Source organism: Cibotium barometz, chromosome 24 (assembly GCF_041138505.1).
Source record: "Cibotium barometz isolate CiBa-2024 chromosome 24, ASM4113850v1, whole genome shotgun sequence".
In the NCBI taxonomy this organism is placed as follows: Eukaryota; Viridiplantae; Streptophyta; class Polypodiopsida; order Cyatheales; family Cibotiaceae; genus Cibotium; species Cibotium barometz.
The window spans coordinates 56553010-56577244 of record NC_141069.1 but is presented as its reverse complement, the minus strand read 5'-3'; the positions used below and the strand labels follow the sequence as shown (position 1 = coordinate 56577244).

Below are 24235 nucleotides of genomic sequence, written 5' to 3'. Positions count from 1 at the left end.
GCAATTTTTTTCATTTTTTTGAGTTATAACATGTATCTCACTTATATACATAGAGGGCACTTAAAAACTTCATAGTAGGGCCCATAAAGTAACTTACTAGCTGGCACTACGCTAGTAACTTGCCTTGTATGTACATGTGCATGCTAAAATGAGTTCCAAAAGCCATGAAATGAAATCCTAAATCTCATGACATCGACCATGTGCGCATATGTACAATATGTACAAAAAATTTGAAAATGCGCGTAACATAGTTTGCCACACCCCAAGCCTGCTAGATCATTCATGATCAGCAGCAGCAGAAGAAAAGAGATCTTTCAAGTCGCGAGCTGAAACCTCCGCATCCTTTGATGAAGAATCCGCATCCAAAATTTCAGCCATGAGTGCATCTTCTTTCACCACTGTCATCAACCTTGGATAATACTCCTTTAACCTGTAGCCATTTATGGGCGATCGATGTAGAGTGCCATCCAAATCTGATAATAACTGATTTGTGCCATTTGGGAACCTGTTCATCACTACCAAGAAAGGACCTTCCCACTTCACTTGAAACTTCTTTTGAAATGTATGATCAAGCTTACTATTGTAACGAAGCACCATGTCCCCTTCTTTGATTCCTTTCTCCTTCACTTTAGCATTTGCTTTCTCTTGATTAATCTTTGAAACCTGTTCATAGTGATCCAAAGTCGACATTCTATCCAATTGCAAACCTTGTAAGTACAAAAGCCTCTCCTTTAAAGCATCCTTGGATTCCTCATAGAGCTCACACATCAACTTTAAAGCTGGAATTTCCACCTCAATGGGCAACAAAGCCTCTTTACCAAATACAAGGTGAAAAGGGGAGAAACGAGTACATGACTTTACCACTGTCTTGTATGCCCATAATGCACAAGGTATCTCAAGATCCCAAGTCTTGACATGGCTTTCTGTCATCTTCATAAGAATCTTTACAAGCTCTCCATTGAATCTCTCATTCAATGGAAGTAACTCCAAGAGCACACCAAACTTACAACACACCTCTTCATACACGAATTTAGCTACATCCTTACTTGTAATGTGCTTCATAGCTTTGGCTTCTGCCCACCTGGATAAGTAATGTAGAGTGATCTTTGTCGCAAAATGGCCACCACAAGCACCTTCATGATTCTCCTCCAAAACCTTGTAAATTTCTTCTTTCCAAGGCACCCTTCGAAGTACAAGATCAGCCCCTTTCATAAACAAGACATCTCCATGAAGAGTGTACTTACATGCATGCCGAATGAAGCCGTACTTCTTTGATGACTCCAAATCTGTTAGAAGCATGCCTGTTAGTAGAAATTCAGCCTCCTTTTGCAAAGCTTCTCTCCCATGATTATATGCCTCAAACTTCAAGCTTCAAATTGCTTCAACATTTTCTTGACTTGAAAACACATATTTTTCAGCCTCACCTCTTACCCTCACTCGATGGATGCCAAGCTGCAAACAAGTGTGTAGTCCCTCTTGAAGAGCCGCATACTCGGCTTCGTTGTTACTTTGAGACATAAGCTTTACACCTTTCTTGCTTACCAAAACACCATGAGGATCATAGATAACAATACCTCTCAAAGATTCACCAAGACTCTTCCTGTAAGAACCATCAAAAAACATCAAGTAAGCATTGTCTATTTCAGGGCTCTCTACCTTTTGCTTCTTGACCGTATCCTCCTTTATGAGAAGAGGGCTTTCCTTATAAGTGAGTAGATCAGCCAATGTAGCTCTTGTACTCTCCTCAACAAGAAAAGAAAACTGAAATTCTTGTAGCTCCACCACCCACTTCATTAGTCTATTTGATAAGCATGAACTATTCATCACTAGTTGTGGCAAAAGAGAGTAGCTAGTGAGAAAAGTGAATGGTTTAGGTAGAAGATAATTCCTAAAACTTCGACATGCGAATACCATGCTGGTCATAATCATCTCTACCTCTATATATCCCCTCTCTACTTCAATCTTCACCATGCTAGCACAATAGATAGGCCTCATGTAGTGAGAGTGATTACCTCGTTGAAGTAGCATAGCTCCAATAGCATCTTCACCCACTGATGGATAGACATAAAACTCTTTATTCCAATCGGGAGCTTGCATAGAAGGTAAAGAACTAAGAACTTCCTTTACACTTTGAAACACCTCCTCACACTCCATTGTCCACTCTAGAGGATTCAATTTTGCTGCCTCTTGAAGAGGGTAAAGAAGTTGTGAAGAAAAAGAGATAAACCTTGACATATACTTCACCTTTTGAGTGAAGGTAGCCAATTGCTTGGTATCCTTTGGAGATGGAAGAAGTATCAATGCCTTTACTTTATCTGGATCAGCCTCAATCCCATTTTCTGACACCATATGTCCCAAAAGCTTGATTCGAGGTTGAGCTAGATGGCACTTCTTTGGGTTCAATTGCCCTCCACACTCATCATACCTCTTGAATACCATCCCCAACTTTGAACAATGCTCCAACCTTGAGCTATAAATGCAAAAGTCATCAATAAAGTCCTTCACAAACTTCCCAAGGAAGGGAGACAACACAAAATTAGCCCGCTTTTGATACTAAGCACAACCATTCATGAGACCAAAAGGAAGTATCCTATAACAAAAGCATCACCAAGGTGTAATAAAAGTGGTCTTTCTCTGATCTTCTAGGGCTATGGAGAGCTGAAAATACCCTGAGAATCCATCACATACACTATACCTCTCATAGCCTGCCACCACTGAATCCAAAATATCATCAAGTAGAGGCAAAGGGTAAGGATCCCTCTTCATGACCGCATTAATTGGCTTAAAGTCCACGCGTACTCTCCATTTTCCATCCTTTTTAGGTGTGTCAACCACTGGGCTCACCCACTCTGCCGTATCACCCACTCTGCCGTATCAACAGGATAAATGAAACCTGCTTTAAGAAGCTTTTCTACTTCTTCCTTCAAAGCATCAAGCTGTGCCTGTCCCATTCTTCTCAATTTTTGATGTACAGGCTGAGCTCTTTCCTTTAGAGTAATGTGTATATCTTCACCCTTAAACCCTCTAATCTCCTCATAAGAAGTAATGAGCAAATCAGGGAACTGTCCAAGCATATGTAGGTACTCATCTCTCTCTACACAAGTCAAATCCGTACTCTCAACATGGTTTGAACCAGTCCCTGCTTGACATTTGGCTCCACCTTGGTGGGTTGCATTAACTCTTCAATTTGCTCATATGGACCTGATCCACCTTCATCCTTTGGATGATCCATTACTTTTGCTTCAACTTTAGATTTTGTACTTATCCCAAGCTGATTTAAACGTTGCCTCTTCGACTCTTTATTCTTTGCTATTTGAACTACCTCTTCAAAGGAACTTGGTTGCTTTAATTCCACCTTCCAACGTAGACTAGCTTGCAAGCTGGCAAGAAACCTGTCTTTTTTCAACATGGTAGGAGGATTTTCATCACCCAAATCCACACACCATCTCTCCCATAACCCATTAAATTGCTTTAAAAATGCATCCATATCTTGCTCTTCACCCTGTACAAGACCCTGTATGGTATGCCACACCTCATTTGAATCTTCTACTTCCTTGAAGTGATCCTTGAAGGCTCGCTTTGCCTCTTCATTAAGTAAGCACTTAAGGGGGCTGAGATGCTTGCAAATGGGCTTCATAATCTTTCAACCAAGTCCTTGCATCACCCTTTAAACAAAAGTGAAGAATGCTCAAAACAACAACAAGATCTTGTTTATCGACAAGCAAACATGCAAACTCCATGTTCTCAATGAACTCTTTAGCATCTTCTCCTGTGTTTCCATGAAATTCGGGAAATTGAGCAGCCATGACTACCATAAGCTATCAATAGAAGGTCACTTGAATCTGCTCCTCGGTGGGGGCACCAAAACACTGACAAGGAGCAAAAAGAACCAAATGCCTCTATAGTGATGCCACTTGAGAGTGTCAAACCACCAACATCAGCACCATAACCACTACAAAAAACCTTGATGAATAACCCACAATACCAATCAAGAGCTCCCTTGGGAATTTACAAGCCAACGCCCACCCAAGAGACTGCAATACAAGAGAGAAGAAAACCTGTCAAAGCATGGGATTACGACACACGCCAACCAATGCTACATCAAGATATCATCTTCCTCTTCCACAATTCAACATAATTCAACCAAGAAATTCATTGCCCTTTCCACAATATGCATAGACATAAGCATAAACACCACTTTGTACAATCTGTCTTCAAGCTGCCATAGAGACTACACTGCCGAAAACTAGTCGTAACTTGAAGACCAAAACTTCAATTGAGACACTTGAAAGCTTGAAAGAAAGCTCAAAAAATTATCCACAAAAACTCAGAAGATGACCGGAGTTGATAGTGAAGGCAATTGCTCGCGATAAAGCCTGGACTAGCAAGCTGTCCTGTCAGGGCATCACCTAGGCTAGCCAATTCCCGCGATAGAAAACCCTTAAAATCACACCTAGGGAAGGATTCACGTGATGAAATAGCAAAAACCTGCAATTTTTTCCATTTTTTTGAGTTATAACATGTATCTCATTTATATACAAAGAGGGCACTTAAAAAATTCGCAGCAGGGCCCATAAAGTAACTTACTAGCTGGCACTACGCTAGTAACTTGCCTTGTATGTACACGTGCATGCTAAAATGAGTTCCAAAAGCCATGAAATGAAATCCTAAATCTCATGACATCAATCGACCATGTGCGCATATGTACAATATGTACAAAAAACGAAAATTTGAAAATGCGCATAACAACATCATGGTTGGAATGTACATAAGTTGGACATTAAAACTACATTTTTGAATGGTGACTTGCATGAGGAAGTGCTTGTAACGCAGCCTCATGGTTTTGTTCAAAAAGGGAAAGAAAACAGGGTGTGCAGGTTGAAGAAAGCATTGTATGGCTTAAAGCAAGCGCCTCATGCTTGCTATGAGAAAATTCATGCATACTTGACTGCGCATGGGTTTTGTAATAGTCCAACTGAAAGCACCTTGTATGTTAAATGTGAGGGTGATGTACTTCTGACCATTGTTCTATATGTGGATGACATGCTGCTCACTGGACCAAATGAGATGCATATTGGTGACTTTAAGGCTGAATTAAATTCAGCTTTTGAGATGTCAGATTTGGGCCTCTTGCATCATTATTTGGGCATTCAGTTTAAGCAATGTGATGGAGGTATTGCTTTGTGTCAGAGACATTGCTATGTAGATTCGGTCTTGAGGATTGTAAACCTATTGCTACACCTATGGAGACATGTTTACATCTTAGTGTTCATGATGCTGGAGACTACTTTGATGTTATCCTCTATCAACAGGTTGTGGGATGTCTTATTTATGTATACATTATGAGGCCGGATATTCAATTTGCAGTCTCACAAATGAGCAAATTTATGCATAGCTCAGGCACTAAGCATTGGCAGTTAGTTAAGCGGATCTTTCGCTACTTGAGTGGAACTAAGCACCTTGGATTGTTTTATCCCAAGGGGGGATCATTGCCGCCACATTTGCATGCTTTTTCAGATTCAGACGGGGTTGGTTGTTACGACACATGCGTGTCCACTAGTGGTTTTTTGCTTCATGCTTGGAAGCTCATGTAGATCATGGTAGTTAAGTAAGAAGCAGCCTACTATGGCCACTTCTAGTTGTGAAATTGAGTACAGGGTAGCTTTCACAGCTCTACGGTTGAGTGCGTTTGGCTCAGACGCCTTGCAGCAGCTGATTTGGGTGTTGGACAGGAGGCTGCCACCACCATCTACATTGACAATCAGAGCGCATTGGCAATTGCGAGAAATCCAGTATTTCATGCTCGCACAAAGCACATTGAGGTGCATTATCACTATGTCAGGGAGAGACTCTCAGGAGGAGAGATCAGCTTGGCTTATGTGCGAACACAGGACAACCTTGCAGATCTTTTCACAAAGGTGCTTCCTTGTGAGAAGTTTGAAGCTTTTCACAAAGCTTTGGGCTTACTTCCCTTTGTGGATTGATCGCCCTTCATAGGGCTAGGCACTTCCCTATACATTGAGTGCCAACTCTTGTTCACCGTATCACTTCTAGGGGGGATTTGTTGACATGATATGGCAGTGATGTGTGTGAACACACTTAGGACCGCTGGGGTATTTTTTCCCTCACTAGGAGGTTTTTCCCCCCGTGCATTGTATATACGCCCACTCATTCTAGGGCTACCTTATCTTTGTACTTGCACACTAAGTAATACTACTTCTTGTTGTGTGCTCTTGAGCTTCTTCTTCTCCAAGCTTTGTGTACATTCCTGCAACCCTAATTCCAACAATACCTAGGGTTCAAAACCCACCTTCATTACAAGGCTTGTTTTACTCAAATCTGTTACATTCCATAGGGTAAAATTACAAGGCTTTATCTCATAAATGAGATTATACGAGAAGTGCGGGAAATGGGAAAAATAAGTATCCGCCTCGCATCCGCCTTTAATATCCGCCTTGTAGCCAACCGCTTCGCCAAAATGTTGCTGCTTTCGTTGCTTTCGTTTTCGTTGAAACACATACATACATACATACATACATACATACATACATACATACATATATATATATATATATATATATATGTACGTATGTATGTATGTATGTATACACACGTACACACACACACACACACACACATATATATTTCATAATATACATAATATATTTATTTTTATTTTCTTTTAAAAAAAGAGATTTATTTCAATCAAAATATAAGTACATCAGAACTACCATTTGAAGAATGGCAAGCGATGAACAATCCTCTCTCTCTCTCTCTCTCTCTCTCTATATATATATATATATATATATATATATATATATATAATATAGTATTACTAAATAAATAAATTATAGGATGATCTAGTTTAAAAAATATTTATTTAGTAATATCGTATAATATATATATATATATATATATATATATATATATATATATATCTATATATATAGATCTCACGTCATCCTTGAGATGACACATACGATGTAATTTTGTTTTTTGTGGAATAAAAGTATTTTTCAAAAAAAAAATAAAAAATAAAATTATATATATATATATATATATATATATATATATATATATACATATATATATATATATATTAATAGTAAAGCCTTTAATTAGAGTTGAAAATTTCCATTGTTGCACTATTTGAGACTATGCTGTTTTAATGTATATCTTTATTTTTTTATAATGTTAACATATACTATGTTGTTTAATATATATGATAGTCTATACTAATATATATGTGTAGATAGCTAATGTTGTTGGCCTTGAAAGTTTTTTTAGTTCTTTCAAAAGGACTATATGGGAGAGTTAGCTCCTAAAAGTCAAAGCGATGGTTATAAGAAAAATATAGTAATTGAAGATTTGAGATTTTTATTGGCTCTTTTGTATTTTATATATTTTACTTGCTTTCAAATATGAGCCTAGTTTTTGGGTCAAGGATCTCATAGTTTCTATATTAAGAGTTGTGAGCATCATTTGCAACTTGGTTTTTATGTGGTTTACTTATTGCAAAACATTTTCTTCTTGGCATGTATCAAATAAGTTCATAACATGGTGAAAAGTAATTTTAACAAAGGTCCACCTATGGCACAATGCTCAAAAAAACCTCGGTTGGAATGGAATTTTCTTAGTTCAAATTGAAAACAAGAATCTTTGTTTAATTTCCAAGGGCCAAATTTGCACATTTAAATTGAATATATATATTCTTAAAGGATAAGTTCAAGGGTAAAATTTGCACATTTACGCTGAAAATCTGTGCATATATACAGACCTTAGAGTATAGGTTCACAACCCCCACATGATGGGAGGTTCACGAAATATTTAGCCCCCAAAACTAAGATTTGAGGTATCCACTGCACGCGCACACAAATTGCTAATTTCTCACGATAGATGCCCCCTCTCATAAAGAAGGGGGGTTGGGCAATTGGAGCTTGTTAGCTCCGGTTATTGGAGGGGAGAGGGTAATCATATAGGGTACCTCGCACCACGAAGACAGACACAGACTTCTAAAAATGTGAAATCAATGTACGAGTGTGAGAGAACCAAGAAGTGCAAAATTGTTTCTATAATTGCCACCATCTCATCTCCTGCTTGCCCATATATTGATTTTCCAAATGTCTATTCAACAATATAATATGCAATAGCTGGAGTGCCCTCTTCATTGCACATCTTTACCTTGCTCCTCCCCCAACCCCTCCTCTCCTCCTTCAGTTACTTCCAACCTCAACCTCCATCTACCGCACTTACAAAGCATATATACAACTCACTCTCTAATAGAATCAATCTCTTAGTTTTGTTTAAATTGATTTTGCCTCTTTCTTATCTTTGCAAGAAAGGCATTTTTTAAAGAAAAATAAGAACACATTTTAAAGGAGCCAATGAAGATTTGATACAAAAGAAACTAAAATTTTGAAAAAGGACTTAAGAAGAGTTATTATGTGTACTCACCCACTATGCAGTCTAAATTAGATCTATGAATTTCTATTTTTTTTAAAAGGAATGATCTGTATTTCCTTGAAGGGTGGATGTATTTTGAAACCACATGAAAATTTGAAATAAATAATGAGCATTGAAGATTTGAATGATAGGCTCAAAAAAAAATCAAAAATTAAAGGCTATGATGTGAGGGGAGCTTTTCACATATGAGAGCATTGGCTTTTAAAGCCTTAGTTTAAAAAATTCATTAAAGTAGAATAACATAAATAGGAAATTCCATTATTTATAGGTAATTAGTATAAAAGAGATAGAGAGTAAAGTATGACGACTTTTATTCAATTAACCTCATTAAAGTGTGTCTAAATCTCCCCTAGGAAAAAAGAAACATACCAAACACACTGTCCTTGCCTATGGCACGGGAGGCAAATATAAAAACAAGGAAATTGAGTACAACCCTTTCTATATATACAAACTTTGGTATTTTCTTCCTGCAGTGAAAAAAATGTTCAAAAAAAAGATGTCAAGTAATACCCACGTAGTGAATAATATAGGTGCACACGGAAACCATAGACTATGACACCGTTAACAAAAAGATGGAGAGACGAAGAGATTATAGTTATGGACAAACACGTCACACAAATATTTTTCACATGAAAACTCATTAATGAGTCTCAAAGATGCCAAGGGAGTTCAGATAAAAGTTTGGAAAAGCTTGCATAGAGATTTATAATAGGATTTTCAAAATCTTTCTAAAAGGGGTTCTTCAAAATCCACTTTTGTGGAGTAGCTACAAAGACAAAGGCATTTATGTAAGGGTGAATATGTCTCACGATCTTTAAGATTATATAAAAAATTGTGAAATTCCCCCCAAGAGGAGGCACAGAAGATGAAGAAGTAGCACTCCCAGGTGCAACACTCCCAGTCACCGCACACGATGGTGTAACACTAGGTGCATAACTCCTAGCCTTTGCACATGCATGCATAACGCTTGTGGAGGCCATAGAATATGAGTCAGCATATGCTCGCAATGTGGTCTTTAATTGCATTTATTACTCGTACCGACACATGCATGTCTGAGAGAAAACCTGACAAGGCTCAAGGAACTTTCTTGTCTATTAAGAAACAAAATAACTAAAACATTGGGAAGTTCGAAAGCTGATTAAGAAAGGAAAGGTTTCAAAAAAAAATAAATTAATGAAAAAACCCTACCTTAGTACATATGGATTGTTCAGAACATGATATCATGGAGACCTATGAGGACCATTAAGGAGTATTCACAAATGGTATCATGGAGGTATATTGAGGACCATTAAAGGAGGGGAAGCTTTTGAAGCCACCACTCTAGTTTTTAGCTTCCTCTTCCTTTTAGTAAGCTTATTCACAAATGGTAACATGGACCTACGAGGAACATTAAAGGATAGGAAGTTGAAGGCTTGAATTAATTTTTTTGGGTAGCATTTTTCTCAAGCACTTTACCTTAATAAGAAATGGAGCTTAACAAGGTGAGAATGAAATATTACAATGGCTTGCCACATAAAGCGCATTCTTGTGAATTTAATTTTTAATTTTTAATTAAAAAAGTATTATGTTTTAGCTCTCAACAACCAAATTGATTACAAATTCTCTCTCTCTCTCTCTCTCTCTCTCTCTCTCTCTCTCTCTCTCTCTCTCTTCTACAAATATTGCATACTTATGGACAATCAATAATTTTATGTTTTTTGAAATTTTGAAATTTTTGAAAGATATAATTTGTTCTACCCTTACAAAAAAAATTCATAAATATATGTGTGTGTGTGTGTGTGGAGAGAGAGAGAGAGAGAGACAGAGAGAGAGAGAGAGAACTAATATTATAACCTATTAAGAATTGAAGAAGTCTCGCTCTTAACTAATATCTAAATTGTAAACTATATATAAAAGGAAACCAAACGTAAGAAAAGTGTCTATAGATAAATTATTTTAGCATATTTTTTTAAACAATTAAAGAGAAAAAGTTTAAAAGAAGTCAATGAAGATTTGATGGAAAATAAGCTATATATAAAAAAAACTTAAGAAGAGTCAATATGTATTTACTTTTAAGAAAAACTTAAGTAGCAATTTGTATTTACTTGAAGGATGGATGTATTTTCAAACCACATGGGAATTTGAAATAGCATTGAATATTTGAATGATGGGATATAAAAAAAAAACAAAAGTTGAAGGCTATGGGTGGTCTTTCACATTTTTGGATTGGTTTTCAAAGTCTTAGTCTCAAAAATTTATTGAAGTCAAATAAGATAAATAGGCAATTTCATTACTCTCTCTCTCTCTCTCTCTCTCTCTCTCTCTCTCTCTCTCTCCTGAGGTTGCATGAGGGGGGGTTCACTATATTTAAACCCTCTAGATCACATACATTGATCAAGGCCTATTTTAAAATCCCTAAGTTATGAATTATCATGAATAGAACACACACTTTCTCTATTCAATCTATGAATACCCCGTTGAAATGGTACCCTCGAGATGGTACCATCCTACATGTAAAGAAATGTAAAAAAGATTTTTAAAAATCCTTTATTTTGAACTCAGGTTATACACTTACATTTTCTTGTCTTTCAAGAAACAAAAGAATTGAAATGATGTTGGGAAGTTAGGAAGCACGTTAAGAAAGGAAAAGGTTTCAATTTTTCTTCTTTCAAAGAAATTAAAATCCTACTTTTTCTTCTTTTAAAGAAAAATCCTACTTAGTAATTATGGATTGTTCACAAATGGTATCATGGAGGCATGAGGACCATTAAAGCAGTGTTCACAAATGGTATCATTGGGAGGCATGAGGGGAAGCTTTTGAAGCCACTGCTCTAGTTTTTATCATGCTCTTCTTTTTAGTAAGCTTATTCATAAATGGTAGCATGGACCTATGAGGAGCATTAAAGGATGGGTAGTTGAAGGCTCTATGTGTGTGTGTGTGTATATCTGTGTATATGTGTGTGTGTGGAGAGAGAGAGAGAGAGAGAGAGAGAGAGAGAGAGAGAGAGAGAGAGAGAGAGAGAGAACTAGTAGTATAACCTATTAAAATTTTAAGAAGGCTTGTCTTTTATAAATATCTAGATTCTCGTGCACTCTTAGTTTTCGGGATGTGAATGCAACTAGCCTTTTCTCTTGAACTAAGACACCACACCACCAACTGCAATTCCACTTGCATGGGTAACCACTTCAAATGGCTTTTTGAAATCTGGGAGCTTTAAACATGGTGCTGTCGTAACATGATCCTTAAGCTCGTCGAAGCTTGCTTGGTGATGTGGTTCCCAATTTACCTTACTTTCCTTCTTTAAGAGGTTTGTTAGAGGAGCAACTATAAGAGTGTAATCTTTGATAAAAGTCCTATACCAGCCTGTAATGCCCAAAAATCCCCTGGTTTCACTCACTGCCGTTAGTTGAGGCCATTTAACAATGTCCTTAACTTTAGCAGGGTCGACAGAGATACCATTTTGGGATACAATGAAACCAAGATCTTCAATCTGGGGAGTGAAGAACGTACACTTGCTTTATTGGCATACAGTTTCTGCTGGCGCAGAAGTTGTAAAACCTTGCACACTTTGTCTTCGTGTTCCTCCTCCGCTGACCTTGAATAAATCAGAATGTCATCGAAGAAAACTAAGATAAATTTATCTCAGTGTGGTCAAAATATATCCTGCATTAGCCTGTTGAAAGTTGCAAGCGCGTTTGTCAATCCAAATGACATTACAGTAAACTCATAGTGACCATACCGAGTGTTGAAAGTGGTTTTTGTGATATCTACATCCTTGACCCTAATCTGATATAATAACTAGATTTGAGATCAATTTTTGAAAATACTTTGGCTCCATGCAATCTATCCAAAAGTTCATCGATTCGCAGGATAGGGTATTTATTCTTTACGATTATCTGGTTTAATCCCCTATAGTCAATGCATAAGCAAAAAATTCCATCCTTCTTCTTCTAAAATAACACTGGCGCTCTCCAAGGCAAATTGCTTGGGTGGATAAATCCTTGTTCAAGAAGCTGGCATAATTGCTCTTTCAATTTGATTGCTTTGGGAAGAGACATCTTATAAGGTCTTTTTGAGACTGGCTCACTACCCGAAGAAGTTTCTCTCATGATCTATCTCATGAGATGGTGGAAGATCAGTGAGATCTTTAGGGAAAACATCAGTAAATTTGCGAAGCCAATCTAGGTCTGAGTTGTCTTTTGGATCTTCGACCTTATTACGTTTCACAAAATGAAAATTTGTTGACCTAACCGCATTCCTTTAAGCATCCGACTAGCCTTAACTAGATAAGCCTTGGGTTTCCCATTTTTTCCTTGCACCAAAACCTCTTAGCCTAAATTGTCGTCGTGAAATATAAGGCTCCCTTATGCATAGTGGATGCTGGCATGATTTGCGATCAACCAATCCATTCCTAGAATCCCATCGTATAGACCTATAGGTAAAGTCCTAAAGAATGCTGACATTGTTTTGCCCCCTATTTCAAAATCTACGGTTCCCACTGTATGTCGAGAAATTACTTATTTCCCATTTGCCAATTCCACGGTCATAGGCTGTTGCGAGGCAACGGCTACGGTTACGGATGCGAAATAGAACAGAATAGATAAAGGGAGGTTACGGGAGTTGTTACGGGAAAGGATGCGGGAACCCACATTGCCCACATTGCTCCTGGAATCATTTTTTGATGCTAAAGGCTTACCCGCATAATACATTTGTAATCTTCTCTTTTTGTGACTTAAATGGGGCCATGGGCTTCCAATTTGTAGAAGGATCGAACCCACAACCTTACAACCTAGGTATTTAAGTCAAAAAACCCTCTTTTGTAAAGAATCTTTTGTTTATGTGAAGAAGAGGAGAGTACATTTTGCTATGTCAGTTATCCATAGCCTCTTGTGAAGGAAGTTCCTGAGCTCGTGGAGCACAAGCATTGCTTGCCATTACATCTTTGATCAAGTGTGAGTGTTCAACTAATGCTTATCTATTGATTTATGTCCAATTTGTGTAGATTAAGCTCTCTTTGTTCTCTTGATTAGTAAGCTTAATCGAGGGATTTAGGGTCTTGTTTGCATTGTTTTTGATTGCTAAAGTGCTTAGGAAGTATCTCCTCATGTTCCTAGTGATGATGCTTGACTAAAATCTCTAATTTTTAGCCATGGCGATTAGAAATCATGATTTTTGTGTGCTTTGGGTTTAGAGATTTGAGATCTTAGCAGTGTTCCATAGTGTCGTGTGTATGCTTACCAAGTTCCATGACTATTAGATGATGTTTACTCATTGAAATAGCTTGTGTATGCTCGTAGGAAAGAGTGCTGGTTTATGCTTAACGGCTTGGACTCCTTTCAATTGGTTGTGTTGATGTTTGTAATGTGTTACTCTTAGACTCCGTAGTGCCTGACAAGCCTACGATGCCTCCATGCACTAATCGGGTCACTTCCCTTGGCATTGATAAGTTGTTAGTGCCCAGTAAGGCTATACTTTGACATTTGTCGTGGCGGTCCGCTGACATTGGTGTCGCTGTCGAGGACGGTGTCCTTAGATTAGCAAGTCTACTCATCTTAGCATTGTCAAAGGTTCCTCTGGATTCGTCTAGAGCACTTTTACATTTACGTTAGATTAGGTGAGAGGTTGGAGCGGGGCTTCAAGGCTCTTGAGGTATCCAAGGAGTGGGACTTTCCGAGGACCTCATAGGATTAGGAAAGGTTGTGTGTGGTGAGATAGTGCAATATGGGATATTGCATTGTTCTGCTTCATTGAACCATGAGAAATTAGGATTTTAAAAAACCCCCTTTTTGACATTTTTATTCTATATTGTTTTTTTTTGTTTATTTTTTGTCATTTAAGTCATTTTATCTTTATTTCCACAATAGGAGTAGGCTAGGTAGGCCATACCGAACCAGCGGATTCATGCATGAACCATAAAATTGGCTTGTTGACCATAAAGTGAGAAAAACGCTTAGTTAGTGCTCCATGCTAGTTTGTATATGCTTGATAGGATGTAGATGATTTTAGTATGCTAGAACAGCTTATTTTTGCATGATTTAGATGTGGTAAAGAGCTAAACTTCACTGCTGCTGAAATTTTGTGCCAGAATAAGGAATCGCGATTCTTTGTTGGTCAACATACAATATACTTATTTTTGCATGTGTCTGAAGGCCTATGTTAGCTAAGCATAATGAGTATGCTATTGCATGAATGTGAGCTCTGAATCACCTGATATCACCAGAACAGTGCCAAAAGCGCTAAAAATGCTCTTCTTGTGCTCTAGACTTGTTTATAAGTGTTGAGAATGATTTTGATATCATAGAACAACTTATTTTTGCATGTTAGTGATATGGTAGAGAGCTGGAGCTGATTGTTGCTAAAAAATTATTCTAGATTAAGGAATCGCGATTCCTTACACCTCAACATACTGTATACATATTTTTGCATGGCTGTATTGGCCTATGGTTGTAGAGCTTAGTGAGCATGTTGCTACATGAATGTGAGCATGTTGCTACATGAATGTGAGCTCTGAATCACCTATTATCCTCATCAATTTAGCACATTGTCCGCCTTAGATCTTGATTTCTTGAGTTCTGTATGCTTACTAATCTCATTTTTGAGTGGTAACATACTTTTTGAGATCTATTGAATGTGCTCTTTATGCATGGCATTTCAAATCATACCACTGTGTATCAGCTAAGAAATTGTGATTTCTTGTTGGTGGTCACATATAGCATACATCTTTTCACATGACTCTGTTGGCCTATGTTAGTAGAGCATGATGAGTATGTTGGTGCTGAAAAGTGAGCTTTAAATCTCTTGCTATCATCAGTTTAGCTGCTAATCAGGCACATCTTGTGAGTTCTGATACTCAAATTGACCATTTTTTACATTGGCTGCATTCTCATGGTGCTAATATCATCATAGGCTACAGTCTTGGCACTTCAAAACATGTCATTGTGTTACAGCTGAGGAATCGCGATTCCTTATCGGCTACATACTACTAGGTTTTGAGTTGACTGTCCTGTAGCCCATGCTCTCAGGAATCTAACAAGCTTGCAAGCACATCAAAATACCCTCTGGAGTGCAAGATATCAGCTGATCTAGTACCAGAATCCCTGTGTTGAGACACTGCCTGTTGACACACTTTGCAAGTTTGTATTCCTAGAAAAGTTCACTTTCACTAAAACAGGCATAAATTTTGCATCCGATATCGAAATCCAAAACTTTTTTTATGAGCTCCAAGGGCTAGAGCTCCTCTACATAGTTCTTTACATTTTAAAACAAAATCGGTAAGCAGCCTTGGGGTGCTAATCAATTTAGATCTGGGCTTTCAGAAAGTGACCATAAGACCTCCGTTTCACAACTAGAAGATAGGGTGCTCTAAAAAACCGAAACTTTTCAAGTTTTTGACCTATTTGCAATTTGCATAAAGGGCTTAAGGGACATCCTAAGGGCTTCAAATACACATTCCAAGTGCTGAAAAAGTGCAAGGAACTTGGCCAGAAGAATGCTCAATTACTCAATTAATTTTTGTAAGTAAATCCCATGCAACTAAGGTCAGGAGCTTACTATAGAACGGGGAATTCCACTAGAATCGACACTAGTAGTGGAATAACAACACAAGAGAGCACACCTTACAGAACCCAATCGGGCATAAGCATGGTCACTACATCATCTAACCACTTAGTGTCCCATGACACTGAATAGGATAATGCCACTAGAATTAGGTTTCACAAGGAAAACACATATGGTGCCAAGATATACAAGGATTTTATGAATCGCTTTCTGGTCAAGATCAAAGATCACAACTCTAATTTTGATCCAACCCCATGGGTGCACCCATACCAAGGCAACTGCTACCCGGGTGGAGATGGAGTGTTGTATCTAGTAAAAGATAACCCTGAGATAGTAGATGTGCTGGGAGGTATATGGTCAAGAAATATGCACTATAGGGATGAAGTACCACCCACACTAGTCCAACTAAATTGGAGGCTGATAAATTCTATACGGACCAAAAAAGTCCTTATAGATGATGTCAATAAAGCCTTATTATATAAGAGAAATGACTCTGAATCAGAGTTCTATTATCTGCGAGAGAATCCATTAAAGCACAGTCCATCCAATGAAAAAGTGCTTTATGTGTTTTTCAACAAGGCCAAAGAATTCTCTCGTTCAGTGATCTTTGTGGGTAAGTATGGCCAAGAATGGAACCTCTTGTTAGAAAATGAAGTAAAAGGCTTCACATACCTAGGAAGGCCTATCTCCATGAACGAAAGAGGTGAAGCTAGCACTTCAGATGTCAAAACTTCTGTATCAGTACCATGTCCATTACCAAGTGTTCTAGCAATATCAGCATCATACGCTTCAAGCATATCTTTTGTGAAAAGACTAGTAGCGCCAATCACACCATTTGGTTCAACACCAACTGGGTCCGTAAACACGCATGCCATGAGTGGTCATCTAGCCAGTAGAGGGCCAACAAGACCACTACACATAACATCATTTCCCACACCGCTAGGATTGAGTGAAACAGAACAAGCCTAGGCCAAAGCCAAAGAGTGAGACATGGGAGAACAAAGTGGTGTCCCTAAAGAGAACAATAAGTTCAACAAAAATAGTTGGGAGGCACGTAAGGCTAGAAGAGCTACAAGAAAAATGAGACAAAAAGAAAAGGAACAGTCAGCCATAGAAGGGCAAAAACAAACCGTTGAGCTAGTACCATTGAATAGAGTAGGAGAATATTACGAGGGAGATAATGGAAACCTGACCGTACCAATAAAATATGCAAGACATAGCTTTTTAGCTATCCTACCATGCAAAGCATCCATTCAATGGGTTGGCTTTCTATACAAAAGTCATTGGAAGCACAAGGATATTGCCAGGGCAATAGAGAGCTTTGGTTGCCAAAACCAGAGTTCATTGCTTACAAAGTGCCTTCTGAGAAGACAACCTTGACAAGTGAACTTAAAAGGAAAAGAATAATCACTGAAGGATCGACATGAAAACACAGGGAATCCAAGCAGAAACGACAACATCAAAATAACACTTCTGCTGTAGGACAGACAGTAACAATAGGAATCTCTACAAAGATATGGATCCCTAAGGACAACTTGGCTCAAATATCTTCCAATGGAAGCAACAACTTAGTTCGGGTTCATGCAAGGAACATAAAGTCAAAGGCCTATAGGGAGTGGATTGTTTTTGAAGACCTCATTGTTGCTCAGGGATATTATGAAGGACAATCACAAATGTGGTTACGAGAAGCCATAGCACAAACCAAAAGAAGTAGCTATGTCTCCAATGGAAATCAACCTAAAGACACAACTTCTACATACAAATGGAGACCAAAAGAAGATGCTACAAAAAAAACTACAAGTTACACGGCCACCACATCACCGATTCAGTCTAGCAAACTGAAGTGGACTCATTACCTTAGAAGAACCCCAAAGCTCTTCCACAATAATATTCAATAAAGTCCTACGGTGGGTTCCCAAAACAGGTTCTCCCGATGTCAAACTAGAGGCAAAAGCTCTTGAATCAGATAACGCTACACTATTAGCCTCAACACCTTCGCATTTTGCAACATTCGTAAATCCAATGTTTGATCCAGACCCCTCAACATCTACTGCAGATTTCGATGCCTTTTACTTTTAAACTTGGATCAAAACGTGGAGGATAATTTTGCTTTGGAGCATTCACTATGTTTCCAAGATGACAAGACATCCACTACAAAGCACAAATTCAAGGTAAGGAAGAGTGCACTAACCTCATCAGTAGATACCCTTGGATTGTATTGCTCCAAGACCCGCTTTACTTGCATCGCATAATTCTTACCCATGCATTTTACTTCAAGCATGATAGGGCCACATTACAAGGCCTTGCATAGTCACTGCTTTAATACCCATGTACACAGAGGTGTAAGCTGACATCTGTCGAGCCCCATAACATAGCATAGGTGGGGGAAAAACCCTTAAAAAGGCAAGAAAAGCCAAAAATCTGTCCCACAGGCACAAGGTGACCTAGAACACAAAATTATGCATAACATGGTCAAATTGAGCATAATTTTCATGGTGGCCAACATTCCAAACATGGTCTACAGAGAGTGTGGAATAGGCTGGTAACTTTAGAGTATAACACTGTTCTCTGGTTAAGGAATCGCGATTCCTTAGCTCTCAACATACTGCTGGTATCTGACTACATGGCTATGATGGGCACATCAATTCTAAGCTATGGCTGTGTGCTTTGGCCCAAAATGAACTTCAAAATCTTGGTTAGAACAGTGTTTTAGCACAAGTCAGAGAGATACCAACTCCAGATATAGTGATACATAGGCCAAATGAGTTTCAAAGTGGTTCAAAGCTTCCAGATGAGCTCTAAATAGGTTGCACAACAGGTGTGGAGCTTCAAAGTACATCATCATGCACAGGTTAAGGAATCACGATTCCTTACCTCCCTACACACAGTGGACACTTTGAGGGTGTGGCTGGTCTCTTTGCAGTATAAAGAGCATGATAGGAAGCTATGAGATCAAGAAAGTTCATGTAAGGCCTAAAGAAAGCCTCATAGTGCTGCCATATGCTCTTAAACCTTGTCAAGTCCTTTGGATTGTTGCATAAAGCTGTAGAAGAGCATGGAGACACTTCGGGGGGCACAAACTTGATGCTAATAGGCTGGGTATGCTAACCACTAACCCACAGGTACAGGTATAGGTCAAAAACACTATGAAATGGACCAAATAGGATTTAATCTCTTCAAAATAGAAAAGGTGCTTCAAGGTGACCATATGGTTGCATTAAGGATCACTTAAATGCATAAGGAAGGCTGATAAACTTGCATAAGTGGCATCAAGATCATCCATGGTCAAAAATACATCCGACAAGTGTCATAGACTTTATCTTGGTTATCTCTAAAAGATCAGATAGAGACCGGATGTTATCAGGATCTTGGCGGGGATCATCTAAGATGCTCAAGAATTCATCTCTGTGTCCGAACAAAGTGAAATTAGCAAATCACCGCCAAAAGCACTAAAATTGATGCCGGAGTCATAACTCTACATTCTGAGCTTCAAATTACACCATAACATACTCATTGGGATCCTCTGCTAAGTACATTGCACACATAACTTCAAACTGCCACATCATGAGCAGAATAAGGAATCGCGATTCCTTGTCAGATACATACCAAGATACATACCAATGCATGGAAACTTGACATGTGTGTAGTCTAGGAGCCATACATGCCTATTAGTATGCAGTGAGCCACCCAAAAAAGCATGTGCTAGCTCAGTTTTAACAATTTCAGAGTCTTGCATATGGTTTTTGGCCCTATTTGAAAAATTTTGAGGTTCAAGTCATTCCAAAGCATTCTCATGATGTTGTACATGCAGCATACATGCTATAGAGGAAGTTTATTTGCCAAGTGTTGAGACACTTATGGGATCGCGATTCCTTAACCTCCTCTACACTTCATCATGTGAAATCACCAGTAGCAGAGCAGGAGGGCACTCCCAGCATCACAATGAGTCAGTCGGCACTGAAAACGGAGCTCTAAAACTCAAGATATGATCAGTTTTATGTGGTGACCGCCATTAACGTAAAATCTGGTTCCTAACTCAACAGGATCAGAATCAAAGTCCAGAAATAGACATTAGAATGATGAGATACGACTTGTGGTCATAAAGCAAATTACAGGGGAGTTCAAAGTCAACAACTCTACCAAAGGAGATCCCCTACTCAAGGTACTATAATTCACATGAAAACTCATTAATGAGTCTCAAAGATGCCAAGGGAGTTCAGATAAAAGTTTGGAAAAGCTTGCATAGAAATTTATAATAGGATTTTCAAAATCTTTTTGAAAGGGGTTCTTCAAAATCCACTTTTGTGGAGTAGCTACAAAGACAAAGGCATTTATGTAAGAGTGAATATGTCTCACAATCTTTAAGATTATATAAAAAATTGTGAAATTCCCCCCAAGAGGAGGCACAGAAGATGAAGAAGTAGCACTCCCAGGTGCAGCACTCCCAGTCACCGCACACGATGGTGTAACACTAGGTGCATCACTCCCAGCCACTGCACATGCATGCATAACGCTTGTGGAGGCCATAGAATATGAGTCAGCATATGCTCGCATGTGGTCTTTAATTGCATTTATTACTCGTACCGGCGCATGCATGTCTAAGAGAAAACATGACAAGGCTCAAGGAACTTTCTTGTCTATTAAGAACTAAAACATTGGGAAGTTGGGAAGCTGATTAAGAAAGGAAAAGGTTTCAAAAAAAATAAATTAATGAAAAAACCCTACCTTAGTACATATGGATTGTTCAGAACATGATATCATGGAGACCTATGAGGACCATTAAGGAGTATTCACAAATGGTATCATGGAGGTATATTGAGGACCATTAAAGGAGGGGAAGCTTTTGAAGCCACCACTCTAGTTTTTAGCTTCCTCTTCCTTTTAGTAAGCTTATTCACAAATGGTGGCATGGACCTACGAGCAACATTAAAGGATAGGAAGTTGAAGGCTTGAATTAATTTTTTTGGGTAGCATTTTGTTCAAGCACTTTACCTTAATAAGAAATGCAACTTAACAAGGTGAGAATGAAATATCACAATGGCTTGCCACATAAAGTGCATTCTTGTGAATTTAATTTTTAATTTCTAATTATAAAAAAAGTATTATGTTTTAGCTCTCAACAACCAAATTGATTACAAATTCTCTCTCTCTCTCTCTCTCTCTCTCTCTCTCTCTCTCTCTCTCTCTCTCTCTTCTACAAATATTGCATACTTATGGACAATCAATAATTTTATGTTTTTTAAAATTTTAAAAATTTTGAAAGATATAATTTGTTCTACCCTTACAAAAAAAAAATCATAAATATATATATATGTGTGTGTGTGTGTGTGTGTGTGTGTGTGTGGAGAGAGAGAGAGAGAGAGAGAGAGAGAGAGAGAGAGAGAGAGAGAGAGAGAGAGAGAGAGAGAGAGAGAGAGAGAGAGAGAGAGAGAGAGACTAATATTATAACCTATTAAGAATTAAAGAAGTCTCGCTCTTAACTAATATCTAAATTGTAAACTATATATAAAAGGAAACCAAACGTATGAAAAGTGTCTATAGATAAATTCTTTTAGCATATTTTTTTAAACAATTAAAGAGAAAAAGTTTAAAAGAAGTCAATGAAGATTTGATAGAAAATAAGCTAAAAAAAAACTTAAGAAGAGTCAATATGTATTTACTTTTAAGAAAAACTTAAGTAGCAATTTGTATTTACTTGAAGGATGGATGTATTTTCAAACCACATGGGAATTTGAAATAAAATAATTAGCATGAATATTTGAATGATGGGATATTAAAAAAAAACAAAAGTTGAAGGCTATGGGTGGTCTTTCACATTTTTGGATTGGTTTTCAAAGTCTTAGTCTCAAAAATTTATTGAAGTCAAATAAGATAAATAGGCAATTTCATTACTCTCTCTCTCTCTCTCTCTCTCTCTCTCTCTCTCTCTCTCTCTCTCTCTCTCTCCTGAGGCTACATGGAGGGGGGGGGGGTTTACTATATCTAAACCCTCTAGATCATATACATTGATCAAGGCCTATTTTAAAATCCCTAAGTTGTGAATTTTCATGAATAGAACACACCCTTTCTCTATTCAATCTATGAATACCCCATTGAAATGGTACCCTCGAGATGGTACCATCCTATATGTAAAGAAATGTAAAAAAGATTTTTAAAAATCCTTTATTTTGAACTCAAGTTATACACTTACATTTTCTTGTCTTTCAAAAAACAAAAGAATTGAAATGATGTTGGGAAGTTAGGAAGCACATTAAGAAAGGAAAAGGTTTCAATTTTTCTTCTTTTAAAGAAATTAAAATCCTACTTTTTCTTCTTTTAAAGAAAAAATCCTACTTAGTAAGTATGGATTGTTCACAAATGGTATCATGGAGGCATGAGGACCATTAAAGCAGTGTTCACAAATGGTATCATTGGGAGGCATGAGGACTATTAAAGGAGGCGAAGCTTTTGAAGCCACTGCTCTAGTTTTTATCATGCCCTTCTTTTTAGTGAGCTTATTCATAAATGGAAGCATGGACCTATGAGGAGCATTAAAGGATGGGTAGTTGAAGGCTCTATGTGTGTGTATATCTGTGTATGTGTGTGTGTGTGTGTGTATCTCTGTGTATGTGTGTGTGTGGAGAGAGAGAGAGAGAGAGAGAGAGAGAGAGAGAGAGAGAGAGAGAGAGAGAGAGAGAGAGAGAGAGAGAGAGAGAGAGAAAGAGAACTAATAGTATAACCTATTAAAAATTTAAGAAGGCTTGTCTTTTGTAAATATCTAGATTATAAACTATATATAAAAGAAAACAAAAAGCAAAAAAACTATCCATAAATAAATTTTCTAAATCTTTTTTAAAAGAAAAATAAAGTGAACACGTTTAAAAGGAGTCAATGAAGATTTGATACAAAAGAAGCTATAAAATAAAGTGAACACGTTTAAAAGGAGTCAATGAAGATTTGATACAAAAGAAGCTATAAAATTGAAAAAGAACTTAACAAGAGTTATTATGTGTAGTCAACCACTATGTAGTCTAAATTAGATCCATGAATTTCTATATTCTTTTAAAAAGCAAGCACTTTGTAGTTACTTGAAGGGTGGATGTATTTTGAAAACATATGGAAATTTGAAATAAAATAATAACCATTGAAGATTTGAATGATGGGCTCCAAAAAAATAAAAAATTAAAGGCTATGATGTGAGGGGGGCTTTTCACATATATGTGCATGGCTTTCAAAGTCTTAGTTTAAAAAACTCATTAAAGTCGAGTAACATCAATAGGAAATTCCATTATTTATAGGTAATTAGTATAAAAGAGAGAGAGAGAGAGAGTACTTTTATTCAACCCCATAAAGTGCTTCGAAATCTCCCCTAGGCAAAGAGAGAGAGAGAGAGAGAGAGAGAGAGAGAGAGAGAGAGAGAGAGAGAGAGAGAGAGAGAGACCATATGGAAATTTGAAATAAAATAATGAGCATTGAAGATTTGAATGATGGGCTCAAAAAAAAATCAAAAATTAAAGGCTATGACGTGAGGGGGGCTTTTCACATATATGTGCATGGCTTTCAAAGTCTTAGTCTAAAAAATTCATTAAAGTCGAATAACATCAATAGGAATTTCCATTATTTATAGGTAATTAGTGTAAAAGAGAGAGAGAGAGAGAGAGAGAGAGAGAGAGAGAGAGAGAGAGAGAGAGAGAGAGTACTTTTATTCAACCTTATTAAAATGCTTCGAAATCTCCCCTAGGCAAAAAGAAACATAGCAAACACTAAGTCCTTGCCTATGAAGCTAAATATAGAAACTTGGAAATGGAATACAAACCTTTCTATATATACAAACTCTGGTTTTTTCTTCCTTCATTGCAAAAAATGTTCAAAAAAAAGATGTCAAGCAATAGTGACATAGTAAATGTTATAGGCGCACACGGAAATCATAGACTATGAGACCGCTAACAAAAAAATGGAGAGACAGAGAGAATCTAGTTATGGACAAACATGTCACACAAATATTTTTCACATGAAAACTCATTAATGAGTCTCAAATATGCCAAGGGAGTTCACATAAAAGTTTGGAAAAGCTTGCATAGAAATTTAAAATAGGATTTTCAAAATCTTTTTCAAAGGGGCTCTTCAAAATCCAGTTTTGTGGAGTAGCTACAAAGACAAAGCCGTTTATCTAAGAGTGAATATGTCTCACAATCTTTAAGATTATATAAAAAATTGTCAAATTCACAAAGGAGAGAGAGAGAGAGAGAGAGAGAG

At 37.5% G+C, this 24235-nt stretch overlaps 3 protein-coding genes across 3 annotated transcripts; 1 reads left to right on the top strand and 2 right to left on the bottom strand.

Moving 5' to 3' along the window:
• Positions 1-276: 276 nt before the first annotated feature.
• On the bottom strand, positions 277-1299 carry LOC147625493 (uncharacterized). Its single transcript, XM_086817984.1, has one exon. It carries the CDS (start codon positions 1297-1299, stop codon positions 277-279), a length of 1023 nt encoding a protein of 340 aa, XP_086674110.1.
• A 42-nt stretch (positions 1300-1341) lies between these two features.
• LOC147625492 (putative mitochondrial protein AtMg00860) lies at positions 1342-2825 on the bottom strand. The gene is made up of 2 exons (XM_086819038.1): positions 2013-2825; positions 1342-1600 (listed from the first exon to the last, which is right to left on the bottom strand). The coding sequence occupies exons 1-2, from the start codon at positions 2437-2439 to the stop codon at positions 1578-1580; spliced, it is 450 nt and encodes a 149-aa protein (XP_086675164.1). The 5' UTR covers positions 2440-2825; the 3' UTR covers positions 1342-1577.
• A 7104-nt stretch (positions 2826-9929) lies between these two features.
• Positions 9930-16969, top strand: LOC147625491 (uncharacterized). Its single transcript, XM_086817983.1, has 2 exons — positions 9930-9944; positions 16133-16969. The coding sequence occupies exons 1-2, from the start codon at positions 9930-9932 to the stop codon at positions 16967-16969; spliced, it is 852 nt and encodes a 283-aa protein (XP_086674109.1).
• Positions 16970-24235: the final 7266 nt, after the last annotated feature.